The sequence below is a fragment of the Furipterus horrens genome, unplaced genomic scaffold (assembly GCF_987537825.1).
Source record: "Furipterus horrens unplaced genomic scaffold, mFurHor1.1.pri manual_scaffold_9, whole genome shotgun sequence".
Taxonomy (NCBI): Eukaryota; Metazoa; Chordata; class Mammalia; order Chiroptera; family Furipteridae; genus Furipterus; species Furipterus horrens.
The window spans coordinates 12,504,521-12,530,797 of record NW_028327179.1 but is presented as its reverse complement, the minus strand read 5'-3'; the positions used below and the strand labels follow the sequence as shown (position 1 = coordinate 12,530,797).

At 39.4% G+C, this 26,277-nt stretch overlaps 1 protein-coding gene across 3 annotated transcripts in view; it reads right to left on the bottom strand.

Moving 5' to 3' along the window:
- Positions 1–3,268: 3,268 nt before the first annotated feature.
- SKAP2 (src kinase associated phosphoprotein 2) overlaps positions 3,269–26,277 on the bottom strand; it is a 162,185-nt gene continuing 139,176 nt past the window's right edge. For 2 of the 3 annotated variants that reach the window (XM_090287087.1, XM_090287089.1), the window contains 3 exons: positions 22,371–22,483; positions 5,107–5,208; positions 3,269–4,681 (listed from right to left, as the gene is read on the bottom strand). In XM_090287087.1, coding sequence (XP_090143213.1) covers positions 5,116–5,208; positions 22,371–22,483 — 206 coding nt within the window. In that variant the 3' untranslated portion in view covers positions 3,269–4,681; positions 5,107–5,115. Of the gene's footprint in view, positions 4,744–5,106; positions 5,209–22,370; positions 22,484–26,277 lie in introns of all 3 variants that reach the window. The other variant, XM_090287088.1, reaches the window with a different exon arrangement.

The window sequence follows — 26,277 nt, the reverse complement described above, 5'->3', positions numbered from 1 at the left end:
CTAGTGAGGCAAATTTGGCTGTCCGATTGTCCATCCTGGAACTATTCTTTTCATGTGCTTCCGGCTATTTTATATGAATGGCCAGTAAGCTTTTACTGAGTGCCAGTTACATGGAAAGAGTAGAATTAAGTATTTGGTTTGAATTCAGCATAGTACTGGGAAGCAGAATGGTGCTGAACTCAAGGGAGGAAGGCTGGGTACCTTTTTACTCCTGTACCTTGTGACGAATTACTAACCAACCCCCAACCCTGTTTCTTAATCAGGAAAATGGGAAGAAACAACGTAACTTACCTCATAGGGTTGTGAGTAGACTGAAGGAAAAGCACACAGCATGGGAGTAGTATAGTTAATGTTAGCCACTGCTATTACTAGTCTTATTTAAACGGTTATCATTTTGACATGATAGTTAAAGAACACAGGCTTTTATAAATGGACTCCCACGGGACCTGGGAGAGGAGGCTGCCCATGGGAATCTGCTTATTTGCTGGAACTTTCTCCTTCTCTAAAGCAGTCACTCCTAATTGGCATGCATCGGTGTCTTTAATTTTCTCTTTTGACAGTGCCTGTGTGACCGTTTCCTCAAACAGGAGACCAATTGCTGCTCAAGCTACCAAGTGGTACCTGCTTTTATTCTAGCAGGGGTGATATTTTTTTCTATCACAAAGTTGAGGCCAATAAATGTAAAGCAGACAAGTGCGGGCCTGTATTGCCTCTCCGAGGGGCAACGATGAAGAGAAACACCCAGGGAAACCTCCCAAGGTTCCAACATCAAGAAACGCACGTCAAAGACAGGCTCCGGGGGCGACTTCATATTCACCAGTCTTTTTGGTGCGCTCAACCTCCAGCCCCTCTTCCAACACGACCCACCTCAGTGACTCTGGTGCGACTGAGGCCACTTCCTGCGCTTCCGGTTTCTATCATCTCGGGGACTCAAAGCACTCGAGTTAACATAATCATACAACTTTAAAGAAATAGGAAGTAAAGACTAAAAAAACAAAAAAAAGGGCAAAAGTTAGATTATGGCTGGACTTGGCAACAACAGGGAAACTTCCACTTGATCTGCCCGAGGCGACAGCGAGGAGGCTTCCAAGATGGGAAGCACCTGCTGCTGCGCAGGTGGCGGGTGGGGCAGCAGCGACTGGGGGTGTCCTAGAGGTGAAACGAGACCACTTGCCCTAAGCTGCCCAAGCGGCCTGAGCCTTCTTTGAAAGAGCGAGGACACGGAACACGGGAAAGGAAGGGAGGAGGCCTCTCTAGGCTCACTGACACTCTGTTATCCATGATCTCATGCGATTCAGTTACCAGCGATCCAATCCAGTGCACTTGTTGGTAGTATTTTACTAACAAACTAGGCCATCTGGCAAAGGTTTTCATGTTTTATATATTAATTGTATTTCTTGATCCTCTGAGTGTGGCTGTATTTTCTATGGTTTCATCATGTCTTAACCTCCACCATACCTCCTTCTTTACTATGTGGCTTGCTTTTCAATAGTCTCAAATCTATGGAACTCAAGAGAAGTAAACGTGATCCTTTATAGTTTGTATTTAAAATTCCATTCAATGATTGAGATACAGTCGACTTACCTGAAGTTAAGAAGTACTCTGTGTGACTGAAAAACTTTCACAATGCTTCACTCAGTCTCACTGATGAAGTTCAAGCTTTGAAACAAATGTTAGGGTCAGTTTGCTTACAGTGGCTGAACTGCAAATCTTGGTTGCTAATATATAACCTACTCCTGGGTTCTGTTTTTAATCATGACCCTGGAAGGTACCAGACTCTATGAAGTGATAGGAATACATCAGACTGAAGAAAGTATAGAAAAAGTCAAAATCATAAGGACTGTGAGAGAATCTTGACTAGAAACATTTTAGGAACAATTGAATGGAACCTCTACTCTCTATGAAAGGCTCTAAGCAACGTGTTTGTATACCAGTAGCAAAAAACAAACAGAAAACCCCACACATATATATTTCACCTACAGATGGTTGAAATGTGATTTTCTATGATCCTATACTACTTTATGTAATTATCTGTAATTAAATTAGTGCAAGGTAAAAATAATTGACTTAAAATAAAGTATTGAAAACAACTGCTAGGCTAAACAGCATTCTTTTTCATAAAAGAAAGTGTCATATGCAACAAAGTGGCAAAAACAGAATGGAGTGAGCTGTGGTTAAGTGTAAATCCTTACAGCGATGAATATCATTTATATTATCCTTACTTCTTTGAATAAATTCAGATGACAGCCCTATTTCATTTCTTCATTCACTTTGGAGGCCAGATGGCATTAGAATCATTTACTTCACCTTGTTGTGCTTAATTACTACAATCAACACACTATTTTCCAAATTAATCATAACAAAGTAATTTCATTAGTAACACAGCAGGCTGTTGAATTATTAGCATCATAACAGTTTGCAAACAATTAAACTTTATTTGAACCTTAAAAATTTGCAGAGTGGAACATTATTGTAAGATCTAATGGCAATAGAGTACAGATTCAGTACAGAGCAAATAATCAAGCAAAATGCTATGTAAAATATGACTTACAATCACCTTTGAAAAAAATTAGCTCTCTGTTCATAGAAAAACAAATAAAAGCTAAGCAAACATAATGAGAACATAGCAATTAGCATATTTTCTAACAAGCCATGTTGTTTAAATTCACATTAATTATATTATTATGATCTTGAAGAGTGTGTGATATACTGTCAAGGGTGTAAAGAAAACTTTCTCCCTGGTAGTATACAAATGATTCCACCAACTGAATATAAGGCTGTCATGAATCGAAAGTAATGATTATTTCTCCTGCCACTCCAATTTTGTATCTTTTGTTATCTTTCTTCTCTCCAGCGTAGATTCAAGTTAAAAAAGAACAAAGGCCAGAGGAGCTCGGGACAGAAGTAACACTTCATTTCTGCACTGTCACCGTTCACAGAGAGACTATCTGGCTTGGAATTGTTGGTCATCAGTTGGCAAAGGACTCCCTCTCCTGGATTAACTGTAAAAGGAGGCAGAAATGTTCTAAGTGCTTTACATTCTGCGTGAGTTTGGGCCCGAGTGGGGGAGGGGCTTCCGAGTGGCTGGTGTGCAATGAAAAGCTGCTGCCATCTGCTGGCCCAGGGCTAAAACCTTCACTGAGCCGGAGGCACGAAACCTGTGTCCACTCCACACAAGTCCACGTTTTCAGTGGAAACCCACGACTGCTTTTGCTTTTTAGCTTCTTGGGCTTTGGAAACCAGTCCATTAGTTTCATCTCTGCTCGTCTTACTTTTCCCAAGATGATTTCAATCTATCCCAATGGCCTTCTATTAGGACAAGATTAATGCGTGCGCAAATTAATTTCTGAAAGCTTTAACTCAGCAATGTCTAATTTATATAAACTAGAATTCACCCCAAATCTTCAAACTTAATATTAAAAAATTTTTTTTGAAATAACATGATCATGGTATTTAGGGGCCACATCCTGAAATAATGCTTGTAAATAGTTTTATGTAAATAGTGGAGGTTTTTTAATATTACCAGCTTGTGTGTGTGGTCAGAATCTTTATCTTTATGAAACAAAGATCTGAAAAGTTCCACAAAGGTAGTACGTACTACTAATCAATGATTCAATATAAGGAAATTGTATCTACTCCAAATAATTATCCATTCCGTACTACCTTTTGATACATATTAAGGCCACACTGGTACCTTGTAGACATTTAAAATACCTTTGATTTCAAAAATACACAAAAGGTAAGGAGAGAATTCTGCAGGTCTTGCTCAGGCAGCGAGCACACGGGGAACTCCATTGTCGTCCCACGCTCCCTCTCGGAGCCTTGCATTTCTTTTCATTGCTTGGGGGTGTGCAGAGGACCCACACCTGGAGTTGTACTGTTTTGTGGTGGGACTTTAATGGCAGCCATGATCAGGCAGGATAAGAGAGTGCTGGGTTACACCTTCCTACACTGTGATTATTTATGGACAATGGGGTTTCTTATGGAAGGAAATGTTGGCAAGCCCATCATCCAAGCAGGACATATGTTACTGATACAGGACTACGCGCGCGTCGCGGCTCCGGTCTGCAGGTGTGTTGCAGAAGGTGACAGCGCATTGCCACTGGCAATTCTATCCTCATTTCTTTCTTGTGGCTATATTTCACATAAAGTAATTTGCCAATTAGTAGAAATTCTTTCATGGAAACATGTTACTATGGTGTGAAAAGTAAGTACTAGGGTAAATCATCTAAAAGTTTTAATAAAGCCCTATTCTTTAAATAGTATCTACCCAAAGCTTGCATGACATATTCAATTTAAATTTCTATGAAATTATATATTACAATCTAAAAAATAACTGGTGTCCAATATTGAGAGACATTGCAACTCATAGCGGAGGGAGCAGTGACTATGTAGAACATATAAAATAGTGCGGAATTCTTCACACAAATCAAATGAGTAAGTAAGAAACTACAATTATTTCTTTGCAAAATAGCAACAGGTATAACTTTACTGCTTGCATCTGACCTACAGTAATATCCTCCATTTAGTTTCCCATCAGAGGGACGCGATAGTGAACACATCAAATAATGCAGACGCGCGATGCCCAACAAAACGAAGACAGGTTGTGAGCTGTCACCCGTGCTTTCATGGCGGTTCTGGGTCCAAAGCGTCTGCCGGGGAGCAGGAGAAATATCCTTGGCTGCAGGCAGAAAGGGGAAGTTGCATTATAATTTTTTCCTTCGATCAAAATGTGGATTTTTCCTGCTTAGACAAAAATGACATATGTTAGCCAAGGAAAAATGAATATTTACTCAACCTTTTGTCAATCTGGTTCCTCAGAAAGGCCATACCAAGTGGCATTTTACTGAAGAGGAGAGGGTTTGGAAAAACAGCTGGCAATTATCAAAGGGGCTTTCCCTCAGTAATCTATTTCCAAAATAAATTCTATGAAGTTATTGTTAAAATTCAACCAGATTTAGAAGAAAAAAAAATTATGGTGATTAGGGAGCATAATCTCTGTATTATCAGAAAACTACGACGACTTTTAAAAAGGCAAAGACTCATAAGGCAGAGACCAAGAGAACATACGCGCTATTACAGGATATTGGATTAAAATGTACTTACCCAGGACTCTCAGATATCATACATCTCCATTATGTAGGCTTTCGGCACCAAGCCAATGGCTCCCTTCGCTTCTCCTACCCACCAGCCATATCTATTGTATTCCTAATTGAAAACAATATGCAGTATTAACCTTTAGGCTGGTGCAAGCACGATGTCGTTTGTGTGCAACTTCTTAGAAATGGTATTTCTTTTTATAAAGTTACAGGAGCTTGAGCTGCAAATTGAAACATTTTAATCCTTTTTTGTTCCTGGACACTTTAAAAATGGTGTTAGGCAAAGATTTAAATTAATGTATAAGACAAAGCCTGTTTATGACTGGGCGTAGAACACAGGAAGAGCTGCTTATAAGAACCTAGCAAGTGAAACCGCGGGCAGCTCCTTCTTCCCTCCCCCTGTCCCTCCCTGCTAGAGGCTGCAGCGTTACAGTCGGGTTCCTTAAGATACTTACTATCTTTGCCTTCAGGAAGCTTATCATCTAGCAAGACAAGATTCTTTCCCCCACAATAAGCTACTAATTCCTACTTAAACTCATATGATCAAAAATGATTTAGAATGTAGAGGTGTGCCCCTTCCTTAAAAAGATGTAATGTATGAGTATAGACTTTTTAAACGGTAATTTAAAGAAAACAAGGAAACACTAATAATACCAAAAAAAGTATTCACAAAACCATTCACAGAAGAGCTCCTTTAAAAAAGCTTCTCTACAGCATTGATTGTTCTTTTTATTAATCATAAACTATAATAGATAATGGAAGGGTAGAAGGAATTTAAAGGTGGTGTTAGATTCACCCTTACAGTAGAAGAGCAACAGGAAATGAAAGTACCTCAAGTTATACACGCGACATATTAATCCAGCTGTAAACAAGAGTGACTCATGGGTCACTTCTGCCCTTGCTCTGCAACGGGAGCTACCCCTGCACCCCGCTTCTCCCTTCTGCCTCCACTGACAGTCACACCGCTGCTTCAGGCATCATGAACAACTGGTCTCCTACATCTGCCAGATTGGCTACTGTATTTTTATCTCGTTTATTTATGTTTAGTGAGAGACAAACAGAGTAAAATGAATTACAAGTTTCAAGAATAATATCTTTCAAAAGTAATACTCTATAAGAGCACCGGAGTACCCAGATTTAATTTTTCATATAGATAAATTTTTAAAATCAATCCCCAAAGTAATTGAATAGGCTATAATTTTCCAACATCTGAGTCACAGACAAATGTGGACATGTATGTTGAGTACATGTGGGGAGGGAATGTTAACACATGCACAGGCTTAACATCTGTATTCATTAACATGCTATTGAGCATCAGGGGGGAAAATCATATAATTCTTCAATACAAATGTAGCAACATTAATGTGTATATTGATATGCAGTCTATCAGTAGAGAGATTACTGGGTTAAAACCTACATGTACTCTTTTAAACTGTGACTTGTCAGAATTAGGTTTGCTGGAAGAACAAGGTGGGAGGCAAAGGGGGAGAAAGGCCAGCCCTGCAGTGCTGATGCTAACGAGGGTACATCTGGCTCACGAGGCAATGGACTCAAGATTTTAAGTTTAAACGTTCTCTTATCACGTGAACTTAGTGGACAAAACTGTCTAAGAAATGAAAATAGTCTGATGCCTGGAACTCAGTGACGATGACTATAATGTGTGTAGGACATATTTATCAGAAGAAAATACCAACTTACTGAAAACTAAGATTAACAACCATTATATCCTAATAGGTACCTAATAAAACTGCCCTTTTCAATTTTTAAGGCAATGAATACAATTAGAGCCTAATGCTTAACAAAACAAATGTATTTAACCTTTCAGAGGCCAAAGGCTTACATCGTAAAATTTCAAAATGGCTGGTTAATAGGGTAAGTGTGTGAGAGCTCTTACCCAAGGCCAATCAGAGGTTTTCCCGATTATTTGGAAGGAGTATAGAAACTAAGTCCCCCCAAGGGCAGACACAGAACACACTTGGTAAGAGGGCATATTATGACCCTAACCTGCTTTCAGAGAATAGTCTGTAATCTGTGTTTCAATGTTTAGAGCCTAATTACAAACCAGAAAATTCATATTACTTTATAATATGCTGCTGCGGTTATAACCTGTGCTCTCAATTAAGGATATATTATTGTTCTCAGAAAGCTGACTCACATCCAAACTTGAGAAATTGATTTCTAACAAATCACTTCAACAACGGACCGATGACATAGTTCACAAGCGAGAGGATTCTGCGTGACAGTAACTGGTGAGGCTCGTTAAGGAGAAAACACAGTAGCAAGCAGCAGGGAGGAGCTTATCTGGCTGTAAACAAATCCCTTAAAAGTACCATTCAAGGAAGAAAGAAGTTTTAGTCTGAAATCATCTTAAATGCTTCACTTAATTAATTTAAAATAATTGAAAGCATATGAAATACACACCTCATAAAAACACTCTAGAATATCACAGGTTTAAATCAGAAAAGGGTACAAATAAAAAACCAGAATGTTTATTACTTTACATTTGTAAAGAATTCCATATAATACTCCTGTGTGAAATTAAGAGGTAAGATAAAATATAGCGAGGTAAAAATCTAGTAGGCAAATTTATGGATTTACACTGCAGCCGTTACAGAGCATGTCAACGAGGCCGCGAATACAGAAGCTGTTACTTCTATCATTACCATCCTCTGGATGAGCCTCCTGAGCAACATGAATCCCAATTAAACCATTTGCAGCCTATAAATTGGAATGAAGATGCTTCTTGGAGTACAGTATTCTAAACTTCAGCCTGAAGATTCAATATCATACAAGGATGCCTTTGAAGAAGAAAATCTGCCTTTCTTTGCCTTCCCCCAAACAAATGTGATTATGAACGACAGATTACTTACAGTGGGAAATAATACAATCCATACAATGTTGTCTTGCGGTCCACATACTGATTATAGTATTGTCCTAAAAGTCACAGGTGGGTCATCAAAAAACAACCACCTTCAAACCTGGTCTTGTTAATGAACAAAAAATAAAGAGACAGAACCATAGCAGGCTGCCACCAGAATCTTTGAAAGGTTAGGAAGCATCATGTCAACTTTATGGCACATGAGAGCTCAGGTACAAGGTGATCTGCCATCTGGCATTCCTCACCCCATTCAGTCTTAACATCAACTGAAATGCTAACACAGGCAAGTGACTGCACTTCAGCAGGACTGATAAAATAATGAAGAGTCCTTTAATCTACAGGAAACCATTCTAGTCAATTTATAAGAAATATTGCATCCCTTTGTAGGACGTGTAATTATTTTCTATTAATCATGTGCTATAAAGCTACATTATGTGGTTATTCTGTTATCACTAGAAAGAGGCCTGCAGTCAGCTTCTGACAATGTTAGGTAATTACTAACACAAAGCTTCTTTCTCTTCTGGTAGTAATGCTATCAAGATCCAGAGGTGGAGTGAATACTTGAGGTGGAGGGAATACTTACTGTATAAAAAGAGTACTCAAACAAAATTCAATATCTGCAAAATGGATGGCTTCAAGGCAAAATGCAATGTGGCAGTCAAAGAAGAAAAAAGCCAACCTTGCCCAATAATCCGAGAAAATAATCGTAAAGCCCTGAACAGTTGGGATCTAACTTCTGTTTACAATTTTCATACCATTAAAGTCACTTTTATTAGTTTTATTTTGTAGTTAAAATTTTAGGCCTCAATTACAAGGTATTAAGCAATAAATTAAAGTGACTGTGTAATAAGGCAGGAAAAAAGGACTACTTTTGATCAAGTGAAACAGGGACTCGATCCAGCACAACAGCAAACATTATGTCCATGTTTACTCACTAACTAAATCTAAATTGAAATGTATTATTTTACACTTCAATGAGGCCCCAACATTTACCACTTAAATCCTTTTCAACACCATAATTCTTACTTTTCAAGTATGTCAATTCACTTTCTACTAAACATATGGTAAAAGAATGCTGCCTTAACAGAAACCTGAAACACTAATAAGATTTTGTGATGTGCTCCCCCTTTCAGAAATTAGTTACCAATCTGTCTGAAAGCGGCAGGTGTTAGAAAAGTCCTTTTTTCAAACACATATCTGTTTTCTAACTATTCACTGCGATAGCTTCACTTTTTCAAATTATTCATAAACATTGTAGTAATACGAAAACTAGATAATTATTTAAAATCTGGAAATACTTTCTTCAAGGCTACCTCTTCAATCTTCCCCCTTTTACTATCTCCAATTAGAAACTTTATAACAATCCTTCTGTTTCTCATACATCCATCATTTCAGAGGGTCTCTTCAAACGCACAGCAGGGACTTGAGAACCTGTGCTTTACTAGTTTTATCTACACATTAATGACTCCAACCAGCCTCCTAACCCGCTCAGTGAGAAAGCTGACACCCGCCATCTCTAAGGTCCCCCTGATATCTGAACACCATTCATGAACCTGCTTGAACAGTCTCCTAGCGGCTAAGGAAAATCAATCTTATTAGTTTATAATTTACTATGCAGTTGTGACCTTTGAGTCACTCTAACTCAAAGAATTACTGTATTTTTTTCCTTCTTGCACTGTGCAAGGACAAGTAAGCAAACTAATATGAGAATTTAATTCTTTTAACACATTTTAGTTTAGATACCAGAGTCAAGACACACTTCATTCATATTGTACCCAGTCAACATTTACAATACCGTACAGTCAGAATGGCTGTCCGGATCGATGACTCATAGATACTGTCAGGCAAAAAAAGAGCCAACCGGACTCGGCAGAAGGCGGCCCTGGTACTCCGTGCACCTCCCCAGCCAGCACGTGGCTCGCTAGCTGCTCTCAGGCTCACCCTCTCCCTCTGTGCCAGCTGTCACCACCCGTGCTCAGCTTCGCCACCTCACGCTGGATTACCGCATCATCACTTCTGCCTCTCTGTTCCTTCCTGAAATTTCCTCCGTTAGTTTACCCTGCTGCTCCAGAACTGACACTAGCTCCTCGTGCATTAACTGTGAACTCCTCCGTGTGGCTTTGCCCCCCCACCCCCGCCCCTGCCAGCAACACTCTTCTCTCTGCTCCGGGCCCCGGAACCCAACCTTCCACATGACGCTCATGGCTGCCTCTGTACGCGGTGCTTCCTCCCTGGGCGCGGCTCCCCTCCCCGCCCAAATCCTAACCAGAGACTAAGACCCGACTCAAGTTACCCACCCGTCATGAATGTTTCTGTGAATTATCTAATCCATACTTACATCTCTCATGTCAAGCTGAGCATTTGTTCTTCTGTGGATTTTATGTACCTTGGTTTGTCCCCTCAGCTAAAAGGACAAACTCGGAGTAACCCAGATGGCGGCAGAATAGGTGGAAGCTACACTGACCTCCTCCCGGCCAAACCGGAATCACAGCTAAAATACAGAACCATCAACCTGAGTAACCAACTGAAGGGATGCGAAAAGGGCCGGCCCTGTTCCCACAGGCGGTGGCTGACACTCTGGAGGTATATTTCAGCTGCAAAGGCTCCCCCTGAGAAGACTGGAGCCTCAGCCCCATGGAGGGCTCCCTAGCCCAGGGCACAAGAGCTGGGAAGAGGGGCCCACCTAACATCTGGCTGAGAAAAGCAGCAGTGTTTCTGTCCACCGGGGACAGGTGGGGGTCCATTAGAGGCACAGGCACCCTCTTAAAGGGCCAACGCACAGAATCTGGTTCGCAGCCACCCTAGTGCAGAGTAGACACAGTTGCGTGGGGAGAGAGCAGAAGGGTCCCTGTGCTGAGTCAAACCCCCCCCCCCAATACTGCAGATGCCATCGTCTTTCTTGGGTGGAACTCTCCTCCACACAGCATCAGCCTGGGGGAAAGCAAGAGCCCCACCCTCTGGGCCCCCGTAGCCCACCCTGCAGAGCTTGCACTGCTCAGGAGCGCGCTGCTAAGTCAGCTGCCTGAGCTGGCACGTAGAGATCTGGGCAGACTCAGGTGGTACCAGTAACCGAGTGGCATGGCTTTGGGGCGGAGGCCATCTCTCCCATACTTGTGAGAACCAGACTGGCACCCTCTCCCTCACGGGAGATACTCCAGCTTCCGGCAGCCCTCCCTCCCAGCTCCTGGTGGCTCTGCCCTGCCATGGTCTGGGCAGAGTGTGCAACAGACTGAGGTGTGCGGCTCTGGGTTGGGGACCACACTCCCCACCTTCCTCCAAGCCTAGTAAGCACCTCGCCTCATGGATATCAACTAGTCCCATCTCCCCAACTCCCAGTGGCCCTGCCCACTGAAACTGAGCTCCTGGAAGAATATGGGACAGACTGAATTGGGTGGCTCTAGGATAGGGCCATTTTCCCCTGGCATGCCCAACTGGTGCAGAGCCTTCCCTTCACATGGCCAAATCACTGCCTATTTGGGCCTGATCAACTCTCCTGGCCTCACCCTGACAACTCCTTGAGACCCCGCCCTAACACAAAGGTGTGTAAGCACCCAGCAGGTGGCAGCTATAGACGTTTATACTCTGGGACATTTTTCTGAGTGGCCTCAGATCCAGCACTGGCACTGAGTTTGAACCTGTATGAATCTGCTGAACACCACACACCCCTACCTGGTACCTCACGAAGAACCTACCTCATGCAACTTGAGGACCAGCATAGGCTCTTCCAATAACTGAGCCTGACAGGCAGCCAGCAGGTGAAGGCAGATGTTGGGGTGCATTGGGACTTTTGCTGACTTGCCCCCAGGCCTGGTACTGGTAAAAGCCAGCCTAGGTGCACAGCATGGTCCTCCCCACACACAGCCAGGCCTAGCAGAGACAGCCACAAATGGTGGGTCACTTTGTTGCTCAAAATAGGTTGCCCAGGGCCAGTGACAGGCAGTACAGGTAGCATCTGACATTGACCTGCACCAGAGTCCCTCCCAAGAGGCCCCAGAACCAACACACCCAGTGGTGAGCTCCAGACAACATGAGAGCAGGATCCAATTAGCTTCAAAGGGGCAGACCCAAAGGAGGCTCTCGGCAGGCACCAGACCCTGCTGAGGTGAATTCTGCTTCATGTGGTCAGCACCTGCACAGCAGCTCACATTCTGTGGTCGGGGCCGGTCCCCACAGCCAGCCAGCCTGATGGTTGATTCCACGCATGAATGGGCCAATAGCAATCATGACCCAATTATAACAGCAGGGCCCACATAACCCACACAGGGGACATTCCCGGAGCACCAACTTCATAAGGCCACCCTATCAATACTAGGAGTCATATGATATCTACCTAATACATAGAAAAAAACACAAAGAGGCTGCCAAAATGGTGAGACAAAGAAACATATTCCAAATGAGAGAACAGGAGAAATCTCCAGGGAAAAAACTAAATGAAATAGAGGCAAGCAATTATCAAATATAGAGTTTAATAAAATGGTTATAAGGGTTCTCAAGGAACTTAGTGAGAACTAGGACAGCATGAAAAAGAACACAGAAATCATAAAAAAAAGAACCAGTCAGAAATGAAGAATACAATATCTGAAATGAAGACTACACTAGAAGGAATAAACAGTAGGTTGAATGAAGCAGAGGATCAAATCACCATTTGGAAAACAAGGTAGCAGAAAATACCCAATCAGAGCAGCAAAAGAAAAAAAACACATTTAAAAAAAAATGAGGATAGTTTAAGGCACCTTTGGGACAACCCAAGCCATAACAACATCCACATCATAGGGGTGCAGAAGGAGGAGAAAGAGAGCAAGGGATTAAGAACCTATTTGAAGGAATAATGACTGAAAACTTCCCTAAGTGGTGAAGGAAAAAGACACACAAGTCCAAAGAGGGTCCCACACAAGTTGGACCCAAAGGGGCCCACACCAAGACGTATTGTAATTAAAATGGCAAAAGTTAAAGACAAAGAGAGAATCTTAAAAGCAGCAAGAGAAAGGAAGTTAATTACGTACAAGGGAGTTTCCATAAAACTGTCAGCTGATTTCTCAATGGAAACATGTAAGGCCAGAAGGGTTGGCATGAAATATTCAAAGTGATGAAAAGCAGGACCTACAACCAAGGCTACTTTATCTTAAAGTTGAAAGAGAAGTAAAGAGCTTCTCAGACAAGAAAAAGCTAAAGAAGTTTACTACCAAAGCAGTATTACAAGAAATATTAAAGGGTCTTCATTAAGAAGAAGAAAGAAAAAACAGAACCACATAGTTAAAAGAATAAAATGGCAATAAATACATACCTGTTAATAACACTTTAAATGTAAATGGTTCAAATGCGCCAATCAAAAGACACAGAGTAGCTGAATGGATAAGAAAACAAGACCCATATATATGGTGTCTACAAGAGACCCACCTCAGAGTGAACGATACACACAGACTAAAAGTAAAAAGATGAAAAAAGATATTCCATGCAAGTGGAAATGAAACGAAAAGCCGGGTTTGCAGTACTTACATCTGAAAACATAGACTTCAAACAAAAGGCCATAGTAAGAGACAAAGAAGAACACTACATAATGTTAAAGTGAACAATTCAGGAAGAGGATATATATATCCCTGTAAACACTTATGCACCCAACATAGGAGCACCTAAATATATAAAGCAAATCCTGATGGACATAAAGGGAGAGACTGAGAGTAATACAGTCATAGTCAAAAATTTTAACACTCCATTGACATCAATGGATAGATGTTCCAGACAGAAAGAAACAGCAGCCTTAAATGACATACTAGATCAGATAGATTTAATTCACATTTTCAAAATGTTTCACCCCAAAACAGCAGAATATACATTCTTTTCAAGTGCACATGGGACATTTTCTAGGACAGACCACATGTTAGGACACAAAACAAGTATCAATAAATTTAAGAAGATTGAAATCATATTAGCACCTTCTCTGACCATAATGCTATGAAACTAGAAATCAAGCACAGGAAAAACACCTGAAAAACACACAAAGTCACAGAGGCTAAATAACATGTTACTGAACAATGAATGGGTTAACAATAAGATCAAGGAAGAAATCAAAAGTTACCTTAAAACAAATGAAAATGAGAACAAAGTAATCCAAAAACTTTGGGACACAGAAAAAGCAGTCAGGGAGTCCTAAGAGGGAAATTCATAGCATTACAGGCTTGAAGAAACAAACAAAAAAAAATCTCAAATAAACAATCTAACTTTACATTTAAAGGAACCAGAACAAGAACAACAAATAAAGCTCAAAGTGAGTAGAAGGAAGAAAGTAATAAAGATCAGAGCAGAAATAAATGAAATAGAATTAAAAAAATACAAAAGATCAATGAAACCAAGAGCTGGTTCTCTGAAAAGATAAACAAGATTGACAAACCTTTAAACAGACTCATCAAGAAAAAAAGAGGGAGGACCCAAAAAAATAAAATCAGAAATGAAAGAGGAGAAGTAACAACTGAGACCAAAGAAATATAAAGGATTATAGGAAATATTATGAACAATTATATGCCAACAAATTGGACAATCTGGACAAAAAGAAGATTAAATTTGTGGAAATATACAATGTTCCAAAACTGAATCAGAAAGGATCAGAAAATCTGAATAGACAGATTACACCTAATGTAATTGAAGCAGTAGTGAAAAAACTCCCAACAAACAAAAGTCCTGGACCAGATTGCTTCACAGGTAAATTTTACCAAACATTCAAAGAACTAACACCTATCATTCTCAAACTATTGCACAAAATTTAAGAGGAGGGAAGACTCCCAAGCTCATTTTACAAGACCAGCATTATCCTAATTTTTAAATCCGATAAAGACACTACAAAGAAAGAAACTATAGGCCAATATCCCTGATGAACATAGATGCTAAAATCCTCAACAAAATACTCGCAAACCAAATCCAGCAATAGATTAAACAGATCGTACACAATAATCAAGCTAGATTTATTCTGGGGATGCAAGGTTGGTACAATATCCACTAATCAATAAAAGTGATATGCCAGTGGTCCCCAACATTTTCACCACTCTTATTCAATATAGTACTGGAAGTCCTAGTCAATGCAATCAGGCAAGAAGAAGAAATAAAAGGCATCCAAATTAAAAAGAGAGAAGTAAAACTGCCATTATTTGCAGATGATATGATACTTTATATAGAGAACCCTAAAGATTCCACCAAAAATCTATTAGAACTGATAAATAAATTCAGTAAAGTAGCAGCATACAAAATAAATATCCAAGTATCACTTGCATTTTTGTAAACCAATAATGAACTACCATAAAGAGAAACTAAGAAAACAATCACATTTACAGTTGCAACACAACAAAAACCTACTTAGGAATAAATTTAACCAAAGATGTAAAAAACCTGTAGCTGGAAAATTATAAGACACTGAAGAAAGAAATTGAAGAAGATACAAATAAGTGGAAGCATGTACCCTGTTCATGGACAGAAGAATTAACATCATTAAAATGTCCATGCTACACAAAGCAATCTACAGATTCAATACAATTCCTATCAAGATACCAATGGTGTATTACACAGAACTAGAAAAAATACTCCAAAAATTTATATGGAACCACAAAAGACCCTGAATAGCCCCAGCAATTTTGAGGAAAAAGAACAAAGTTGTAGAAATCATGTTACCTGATATCAAGCTATAATACAAAGCCATAGTAATCAAAACAGCATGGTATTGGCATAAAAACAGACATATAGATCAATGGAACAGAACAGAGAACCCAGAAATAAAACCACACCTTTCTGGTCAATTTATATTTGACAAAGGAGGCAAGAACATAGAATGGGATAAAGATAGCCTATTCAATAAATGGTGTTGGGAAAAATGGATACACACACACACAAAAATGAAACTAGACCACCTTCTTACACCACACACAATAATAAACTCAAAATGGATTAAAAACTTCACTGCTAGACTCAAAAACATAAAAATCCTAGAGGAAAAGATAGGCAGTAAAACCTCAAACATTTCTCATAGCTACAAATGGAACTACATAAAACTAAAAAAGCTTTTGCACAGCAAAATAAACCTTCAACAAAATGAAAAGGGAACCCACTGAATGAGAGAACATATTCAGCAATAAATAATACATCTGATAAGGGGTTAATATACAAAATTTATGAAGAACTTACACACCTCAAAACCAAAACCACAAAAAATCCAATCAAGTGCACAAAGACCTGAATGGACATGTCTCCAAAGAAGACATACAGATGGCCAACAGACATATGAAAAGATGTTCAACAGCATTAATTATCAGAAAACTGCAAAGTAAACCTCAATGAAATATCACCTCTAAAGTGAAGGGCTAGCACTAAGGTTTTGCTAACTCTATGATTCTATGGTTCTAATGCTTTTAAGAAGTTTGGGATTATTTCCTAGTGTCAACTGTATTTTCATAACACATAATAAATAACTACTTGCATAATGTTAGGTATTTGGGATACCAAAAAGACTTAAGACACATTGTCTACTTCAAGGAGTTCAGGGCTGAGAGAGAAAAATGGATCATGCTAGTCAGGGCCCACTTCGATAGCAAAGCAGAAAGAAAAAAGGCTTTAGGGTCAGATCTGCTAGCTGATATCCTTGCTCACTGGTATCCTCAGGCGATTACATAGTAACCTTTCTGAGCATCAGTTTCCTCATCTGCAACATTATAATGCCATACACTTCACAGGGTTAGCTTATGAACCAGATGAGTGCCTAGAACTGGATATTGTAGGTATGCAACAAATACTTTCCTTCCCTCTACCTTCCTGTTAATTGGTGTAGCAAAATACCATGACAACAAAAAATAGAGGATTTTGGAGTGCAAGCTAAGGCAGTCTTGTTATTACTAGCGGTCCTCTACCTGCTGGGCCAAAGGGAATCCAGCCTTTAAAGGGATGAGGAAGGAGACATCTCAAAGGAGTAAAAGTAGGCGATATACGCACAGTGAGGGGTTTCCTAATTTGGGTGGGGGGAGTGGAGAGCATAAGCAATCATGGATTTTTCAATTTAGGATTAAAAATAATAATCAGCATAGTGCTTTTCTTCGAGGCATCTTTGTTGCTGCGTTTTTGTGTTTTGCTTCTGGTAAACACTTGCGTGTTCCGTGGAGAGTTGAATCTCACAGGCCCTGCCGCCAGCAGCTCACCTGGCCTCTGACACCACCACTTGGCTCCTCCTCTACTTCTCAAGCCACTGCAGGGGCTGAGCGTGCCAGCCTGCCTTTATAATAGCGCCTTCCCATTCATCTGTCAGCATTTTCCTGGAAGGCTCCCTCCATTTCACATAAGAGAAGAAAATAGGGAAGTACTCAAGCATGTTGCTCCCAAGTAGATAAGGAGTTCCCACGAGTGAGACCGGGACATCTTCTGACACGGTGCTGTGCCCATAAACTGCATATCAATACTGGGGGGAGGTGGGCTCCTGCTCCACTGTACCCCAGGCCACAACAACCCCCCCGCCCCGTACTGACAGCAGAGAAGCCAAATGCCACCAAACCCAAACCATCACAGTGACAAGTACAATTACTCCCAATACTCCCTCTCCTTCCCAAAAGGCTGGAAGATATGACCACGTTCTGGGAGCCAGCTTGGTGCAAACAATGCGTGTCCTACATTGAGACGTCCTTGTTCCTCGGCAGTCGGTCATGCTATCTGTGGCTCACTGGGTCACATGGTCGCAAAGGAAAACAGAGAGCTAAAAAGTAACCCTGTATGGCCCTCTGCCAGCAAAGCTCAGCGAAACTTTCATTTTATTTTACTTTTCTGTGAGGTTGAAGCCAAGAAAAGCTCTAGTCACTGAATCTTTACATTTTCACAATGAAAAGCAAACAATCTGTGAGTCACAATTCACCAGCCCTTGGAAAAAGTCACAAATAGAAGAAGAGTCAACGCTTGGAATTCCAACCAATATATACTAGTGAAAAAAAAAAGGGGGGGACTTTTATTGAATATCAGTGACCACTATCAACCTACAGGTCCTGTTTTTGACTTAAACATTCTTTCACAAAGCTGTGAACTCAAGTCACATATGCCCTAGACCAGATAAACTAATCCAGGATTCTTAACTCTCTTAATTTTTCTGTTAATACCAGACAAAGTAGCATGCCTCTTTCCTGCTGAAGCATAGCTCTTCTGTCTCTGCATCTCTAAAAATAATTTATTGCTTTAAAAGTAAGAATAGGAATGTGGTTAGCAATTTACCAGAGAGAACAGATTGAAAGATAAACTAAGAGGGGATGTAAATCCAGAACAGCAAGTACAATAACATACCAAAGAGGTAGGCGGGGCCACGGAACATGCCTCCAGCTGTACGACCTGGATCCTGCCGTTAAAATAACATTTCACGAACATACTTGTAGGAAAATAGTATTAATGATGATAATATGTCCAGGTTTAAGGAGGTAATAAAATTGAAATGCAAACTTGTAAAAAGACTTAGTATGATTTTAAACAATCTAATTCCTAAATAAATAATGTTCTACCTCAAATATGATATTTTTACCTATCAAATTAATCTGTTTCAGAGTTAATTCGCTAACAATGCAGTTGTCATTAAAATAAAAAATTCCAGTTTTATCCACCTCAGATAATGTGCTCCCCTTTCAGGGGGGAGATAATGTGCTCCACTTTGGGGAAGGGGATTTCTAAACCTCCACTGAACTATTGAAGTATATATAACGTGTTTTATTTTAACACAAAAAACCAGCAGCAACCCTATGTGAAAAGACCTGTAAGCAAAACATTACTACTGGCTCGCCTTTTTAGGCTGTATTTAGATTTATTATTTGTGAGGTTCAAAGGTTAAAACTAAGGAAATGTGGGACACTTTGAAGGAGGGGCTAGCTCAGCCAGGGGTCACATGACAGCTGCTCATTGGAAAATGCTAAAAAGGCATGGGGGAAGGGCAGGTATCTGCCTACTCTTCTTTCTTTACTGCAACATTTGATTTTCACTATAATTTAAAAAGAAAGGCTAAGATCTGTCTAACTCTGAAAAGAGGCCTCAAAATAAATAAACCACCCGCAGGCTGACTGAGCACAGCTGACACCCCATCAAGGCTTCCTTGCAAATATAGAAAAAAAACTGAATTTAAAAATGAAACTTTCAATAGTGAATTTTCATGAAGATAGTCTAATCATCAAATCAGTTAAATCTTTTCTGTCATTACATTCACAAAATTAAAACACTCCTTAATATAGTGTATGCCATTTTATTTCATGACTTGTTTAATGTTTATTTATATTGAAAGAATGCATCTTTTCTTAAACTATCTTGTGTTACCTTTTAAATGTATTTTCAAAACTGACAACCTTCTAGAAGATAAGGCAAACAGTGATAATTAAATATTGCAAATTATAGATCAGTTAATTATTGAAAGCAGGTTATAGTTCTTTCAAATCTGTTAAATGGTGTTATTATTAGAAAAGCTGTAGCATTAATTTCGTCACAAAGTACACACTTTCTACACCTCCATAAATATTGTGTATTCTTCCTCATGTATACAATTTTTACATTAATTCAGAACAATGAAAAAATGTTCATGATTAATGCTAATACTTTATTGACATGAGATGGGAAAGTAATAGCCCATAGCTGGATTTAAAGTTGGATTTATGACATCATTTTGATTGTACACATTAGCTGCAATTACCTGCACCACTCATTCTGAGCCACTAGATGGTGTAAAAATAAATTAAATGGGTAAAATTTCATTCCATCACCACAAAGTCTAAATATAACTTTGAGAAAGATTAAACAAATTTTTAGGCATGTAACAATCTAGCGATTTCTATAATAATTGTACTTTTAAATAACCTATCAGTATATAAGATGAGCTGTACTTTGATCTAGAAACAAGCCCTTTGAGCAATTGTTCAGTCTCTTCTTCTATGGACTTTGAATTCTGAACTTACAGTAATGCCAAGTATTCAAACTGCTGTCATCATTCATTTATTAAGTGAACTTACAATATTAACTTACAGTCTATCTTTGCCAAATTTTTGATAAAAACTGAAAGGCCAAGCCAAGTAAAAATTTAGTTTCCAGAGATTCTGATCTGAACTTGCCCAAAGCGAAGTGTAGGAGTCAGCATGTTCACAAACATATACCAACCCCCAAAGGCACCTGACAGCCGACAGACAAAACACCCACCAATGACCCGAAATCTGTCCAAATTTCATGAAGGGATATATCGCTCAGTGTCCTTCATTCCACACTCACTGAGATTCACCTGGTGGAGTCTACTAGGTCCACAGCTGGGTGACTATGGATAGTTAATCACTCGGCCAATGGTGATCACGTGTTTTATAGCGTTTAGAAGTTTTAGATGGCAGGATGTTCTTCCCATATGCTGGACCCTCACTAACCTTGCCTCTAAGATCAGGCTTCACGTACAAAATCACGATCTCCACAGAACAGCTTTGGGAACACTGGAATTACCTTCCCTGGAATCCTAGAAGTGCAATGCATGACGTGATTACAGTTTTCTTTCCATATTAACAGAAAATGATTTCAAAGGCAATGAATGGTAGGAGTGATCCATGCCTACGGGGATGTTGCTTGCTTCGCAGCCTCCCATGGATGTTGGTGCTCAGAGGCTTCCAGCAGCAACAAAGACAACCGGATTCAGGAAGACGACTTTAAGACCAGATCCACCCGGGCTTCATGAGTTTCATATTTTACCATAAAAATATAATGGCTATCTGCCATTTATCCCTATAATCTGAAATTCTGAGGGGAAGCTAATCAACATTTTAATTTTACAGCTAAACTAGTGAGAGAAACTGTGAGCTAAGTAAATGTGAAGAATGACGTCAAGAAAGTTTGTCAAGCACTGAAACCGATCAGTTTTGTTCCTATATTAACTCAAAAAGTGTTTAATTGCCTAACTCAGGCAATTAAATGCTCAATAACAGGCTTAATCCAAGAGTTGTGATATGGTTATCTATAGCTTCCAAGAAATAAAAATGTCTTTCTAAAAATAAAAATAAAAAAAAACATACTAATGAGCAGAGGGTTGAGAAATTAAAGACAAGTCTTAGCTTTGGGCACCCCAACTAGCAGTCACTGGAGTTGGCTATATTTACTTACTAAATATTTCCCCCCAATAATCTACAAGTGGTTATATCTTATTTCTTTTGCATCTCTGCTGCTTAGAACGGGACCTGGCACATTATAGATACTTTATGACAGTTCAAGAGAAAAGAGAGGGAGAAGAGACGAAAAAAGAGAGGGATGGAAGAAGGAAGGAAGATACAAGCACAAGAAAAAGAGCAGAAAGCCCTGGTCTGGAAGTCAGGGCGCCTGGTTAAGTACAGGCTCTGGCACTTTCTGGACCCAAGTTCCCTTACCTGTAAAAACCATGAATAGACAGATGATCAGTCACTCAGTCGTTCTATAATTCCCTGTTATGATTTTATGCACCAGGAAACTAGTGTTAAAATTCAATAAGTGACCTTATTTCCAAATTCCAAATTCTCTTCTGTATCTAACAATCATATTATCTTTCTGAAAAGCCCAAAATATTTCTAATCAAGAAACCACGTTAAATTACTAGACTTATGATTTATATAATGTTGCCATGCTTACAGTTTCCATATATCATTTGTTTCTAAAATAGCCTCATAAAGGAGACTGAAGGAGATTTTTTCTTTAATACCCATATTACACTAGGAAAAGTTAAAATGTGAAGATTACAGGAGCTCACACACGTCATCAGAAGAGTAATCACAATAAGAAGCTTTTATATTGAAGGGCAGAAAGATTTTGAATAATCCAGTAACTTAAAGAGGCAGAGACATGATTTTTTAATATCTAAAGATGGGTTCATAGCAATAGACTTTGCTATTATGTTTACAAATACAATTATGTTAAACTTAAAAAATTACCTAAACCTGTCTGAATAGAAAAGCATTGCTCTTAAATTGTCGGAACACCCGATGTATTTACATAAAGATGAAAAGCTTGTTCTATAAACACGATGTTTCCAGTAGTGAATGGCAGACAAAATCAGAATAAGCACACAGAAGAATAAAAAGGAAGAGGAAAGAAAAACATAATAAATAACCTAATACCTTACAATGTTAACTTTCACATAAGTATATTGTTTCTGGAGAAGGCAGTGCGTGGATGTGAGCCAAAGGCTGAAGTGATAGGTAAACACACTGTTAAGTTGAATCCTGTTATCTGATTGTGTTTAAATTTTGATTATATTTCACTTGACAAAATAATTAATTATTGTGAACTCCCGATTGTTAACAAGGACCTAGAGGAATTCCATTGGCGTTTTTCCCCAGTGCTGGAATCCAAACACATACAGACCTAGCTTTGTATTCACCCTTCACAGTTGTCATATTTGAGTGTCTTCTTACCTTGCTAAGAATGTAAATCACATCGCCACGTTTAAACGATAACTCGTCAGAAACAGCACCTGTGCAGTCCCACAAGCCCTGGTAAAAGTTGGCATAATCGGTGCTTTTATCCCCTAGGAAAAAGAGAAAACATGAGTTAGAGCTTTCATGTAATAGACCCCCATTTAAAAATGAACCAAGAGAAGTTATGGGGACACCTCAAACCACCAAAACAGCCTAAGAGAGTCAGTCTTGATTCAAAGAAAACGTTTATTACATCCACACAAGAATCTGACTTCTTACTGTCATCTAATTAAGGACCATTTTCAAAAAGATCTGATTTTGAATGTCTTTTCTTTTCTTTTTCTTTCCCTTCGTTGTTCATCTAAATCCTGTAATTTTCTCATCAATCCAGCACCTAAAAGTTACTTCCCACTTGTTCTATATATGAACCTAAGCTTACGTGCAACCTGCTTTGAAGATGAGGCCCACACCGTGTAACGAGCAATATCCAAGAGATGTGATAAACACATTTCGAAATAAGCGCCTAACAGAACTGGGACACTTACTTCGTGAAAACATTAATAAAGGAGTTAAGATACTAATCTAACCCAAATTAGGAAACAATCTTTTTAAAATTCTAAAACCTTTAAGCTAGTTCAGGAAAGAGGATAAAGTGGAAATAATACAAAGGGTAATTCCAGCTCTTATCTTTGGGGACTTTTGTACCCAAAACCTCTCAAAGTTATTTAAAAAATATTTTAACAACTTAGAAATTGCCAGTGCTGAAGCTGCATTTTTCAAGGTTTCTGTCAGCCCTAGTTTAGGACATTAGGCTCTGAATAAACATGCAACATGCACTGGAGCTATCAGCTCATCCTTCTAACGGCATAAGCACAATGGATGTGATGTGCTCAAACTGCCATACAGACCATTAACTGATTGATTATTTAGCGCTCTCCGCTCTGTAATACCACAATAAACTGGGTAATAAATGCTTTGTCACTTATCCAATGTGGGTCTCCTGAAACACAGCACAGAGTTAAATACACTGGATGCTTTTGTTACCCTGAGAACGGTTTCCTGTTTTTAATTTCATGATAATTGAGTTTTGATGAGTTAACGCAAAAAGAATGCAAGTGATAGCAATAAGATGTCCGGGTATTCACTAACCAGGCAGAACATACATGTGCCGACAACTTCCATCACTGAATGTCATCTTTGAATTCTGAGGGGATGACTGTGGAGACACACACTGGATCAGGGTTGTCATCTTAGTTTTGTTACACGGCTCTCAAACAGCAGGGTCCTTGGCAATTCCGACACAACTAGTTACATTAGCGTGTCATCAGGGCACTCATCTTAGTACACATGGCTTGTGATATGTATGAAGTGCTGTGTTTATTAGAAATTTTAAATATCGAAGAGATTTTTTTAAGCCAGAAAGAAAATCCGAATAATAGGGAGTTGAATATTTAGGAAGATGTGACTTTTCAATTATACTTTTAAGAAAATAAACAAGGACTAGAATACACAACCTAGCAAAATCCTCCAATTAAATTTTTCTCTTGTTTTCTAAGAATTAAAACAAAGAGAGGGAAGGAGGGAGGGAAAAGTGAGGGGGTAGGAGAGGAGGGAGGGAGGGAGAGAGGGGGACAGAGAGAGGAATACCTTATTGACTTCTCCACTCTAGCATTTGAGCACTCATCACGGATGCCAGCAGGGATGCGCACAAGCCTGGCAATCCAACCCAGAGCTAACAATGCTTGCGGCCGCCCTTCATTACATTTTCCCCTCAAAGCACGTATTAAGTAAATTCTATAAGTGGACACTAGAGGGCACTCTGGCTGGACAGATCACTCCAAACATTGTTTCAATTTTTTTTTTAGAAAAAATTACTTAATAATAAAGTGACTGATTTCCTTTAAAAACCACTTATTTAGACAAATAGAGATTTAGAAGTTGAAACATCCTCGTCAGATTAAGTCAGCTGCTAAATGGGTCAAATGTTGCACCCCATGCCGTCCGTCAGTGTCAGTTTAAAAGTCCAGGAATTAGAGCGCAGAGCGGATGACATCATTTCACATGCACGGCCCTCCCCCGCAGTCACTGGCCAGGGGGTGAAAGGATCTAAAAAGTTAAGGCTCCTGTGAGTTCCCAGGCTGCTCAGCCTAGGGCTTGATCCCAAAAGGCTGAAGAAACGAAACTTGGGCTGAAAAGTCGAGCAGAAGTTGCGGCGTGGCTAGGATGCCCCAGGGGCTTCCGCAGCTGCCCAGCCTGCTGCCTGCTCTTTCCTCTTTCCTCTTTCGGATTCTCTCACAATAGTTTCTCATTCAATAGATTTTCAAGAGGTTGGGGGAAGGAAGAAAGGAAAAGTATATGATGATTTCTAATGCATAATAATCCTTATCACTTTGGGGTCTCTCTTCCCCTCGATGCGCTTGGTGAAACTCCCATTAACGCTAATGGGAGTTACAGGAGCACATGAGGGGCACAGAGACCCCCACCGCGTGCAAAATGCATCTCTCCCTAGATGTGCATCATGAGCATTTCATTAAATCTCACTGCCTTACGAGGCAGCGGAGCTAGCGGTGTGGCGGCGCCGGGGAGAAGATGCATTTTCCACTGTGCATTCTATAATCTCGATGATGATGCTACCCAAAGACCAACCTCATTCCGGTGTCCCATATGTGAGCTCTGTTAAAGAACAGTAAGCTGTCTGTGTCACGTGGCTCCATGTGTACACAATTTACTGTTCTATTTGAGCCCGCTGTACTAGTTATAAAGGAGAATCGCAGCTACTGGAAGTGCACGTGTCTTAGCCTTAGTCTCCTCAGGAAAGTAACGTTAAGATTCTTGGTAGAAAGTCTACACATAAAAATTAGGAATTATCTTATTCCTTAGAAAGCAGTGAGCACCTCTGGCTTACTTTTTAAAAATTTCAGTGTGGTTAAACACACACCAGAAAATTATGCACTGATGTAGCCTCTGAAGCACACAGTGGGTTAACAAAAACTAACACTGTTTCCTGTCCACCGAAATAATAATCCATGCGAAGCATGTTTTTAAAAAACAGCAAAACATGAGGTGAAGCATAATGTCATAAACCACAGAGAGGCATACATTCTGAATAAAACTTAAGTCTCTTGTCTTTACAGCATGGATTAATTTTCTTATCCTATGCACATTATGATCTGTTTTCAAAATTACAAAAAAGAAAAAAAAAAAAAAGGAAAAATCACCTCCTTATGTTTCTCATCCTGAGAGGCATGAATAGTTTTTAAAAAGGAAAAAAAAAAAAAAACTAAATTAGTCAGCCTGTGACAGATTTAAATAATATACTTGCTCCTGCTTTTTAAAAAATACAAAAACATAAACTAAACATTGGCGATACTTTCGTAAAAACGAAAAGGTTTTGAAAATGGTGACAATGGTGAAATATACAATAATAAGATAATGGAGAATCTTTTCTTGAGTAGTGTTACAGGTTTAAGAACTGTTTCATAACGGTAAGCATACTGTACAATGTTAAAAAAATCAAATGGAATCTTTATTATAATTATAATAAACGTGCAAGATCTATAAGCTTGAACATGAAAGAACTCGTTAGAAATCCAAGATTAATTTTGTTTTTGCTTATGTATTTTACAGTAGTCTGATTTTATTTTTTTTTGATAAAATCAGTCAATGTGGAAAATATATAACATTCTTGAGTAAGGTTAGAAGTTCACATCATGTGATGCTCAGCAAGATAGTAATACCCTTGTCAACTCACTGCCCCGCACAGCAAACAAACTTCTAGTGTTACATCTTTGACAGCCTAGGGAGAGCAAAGGTTACTGCTACGCAAAAGCATTAAAACTGTTGCTTGAAAAGAATTTCATGTCACGAAAGATAAGAATTATTACAGTGCTAATTTATAGCTATT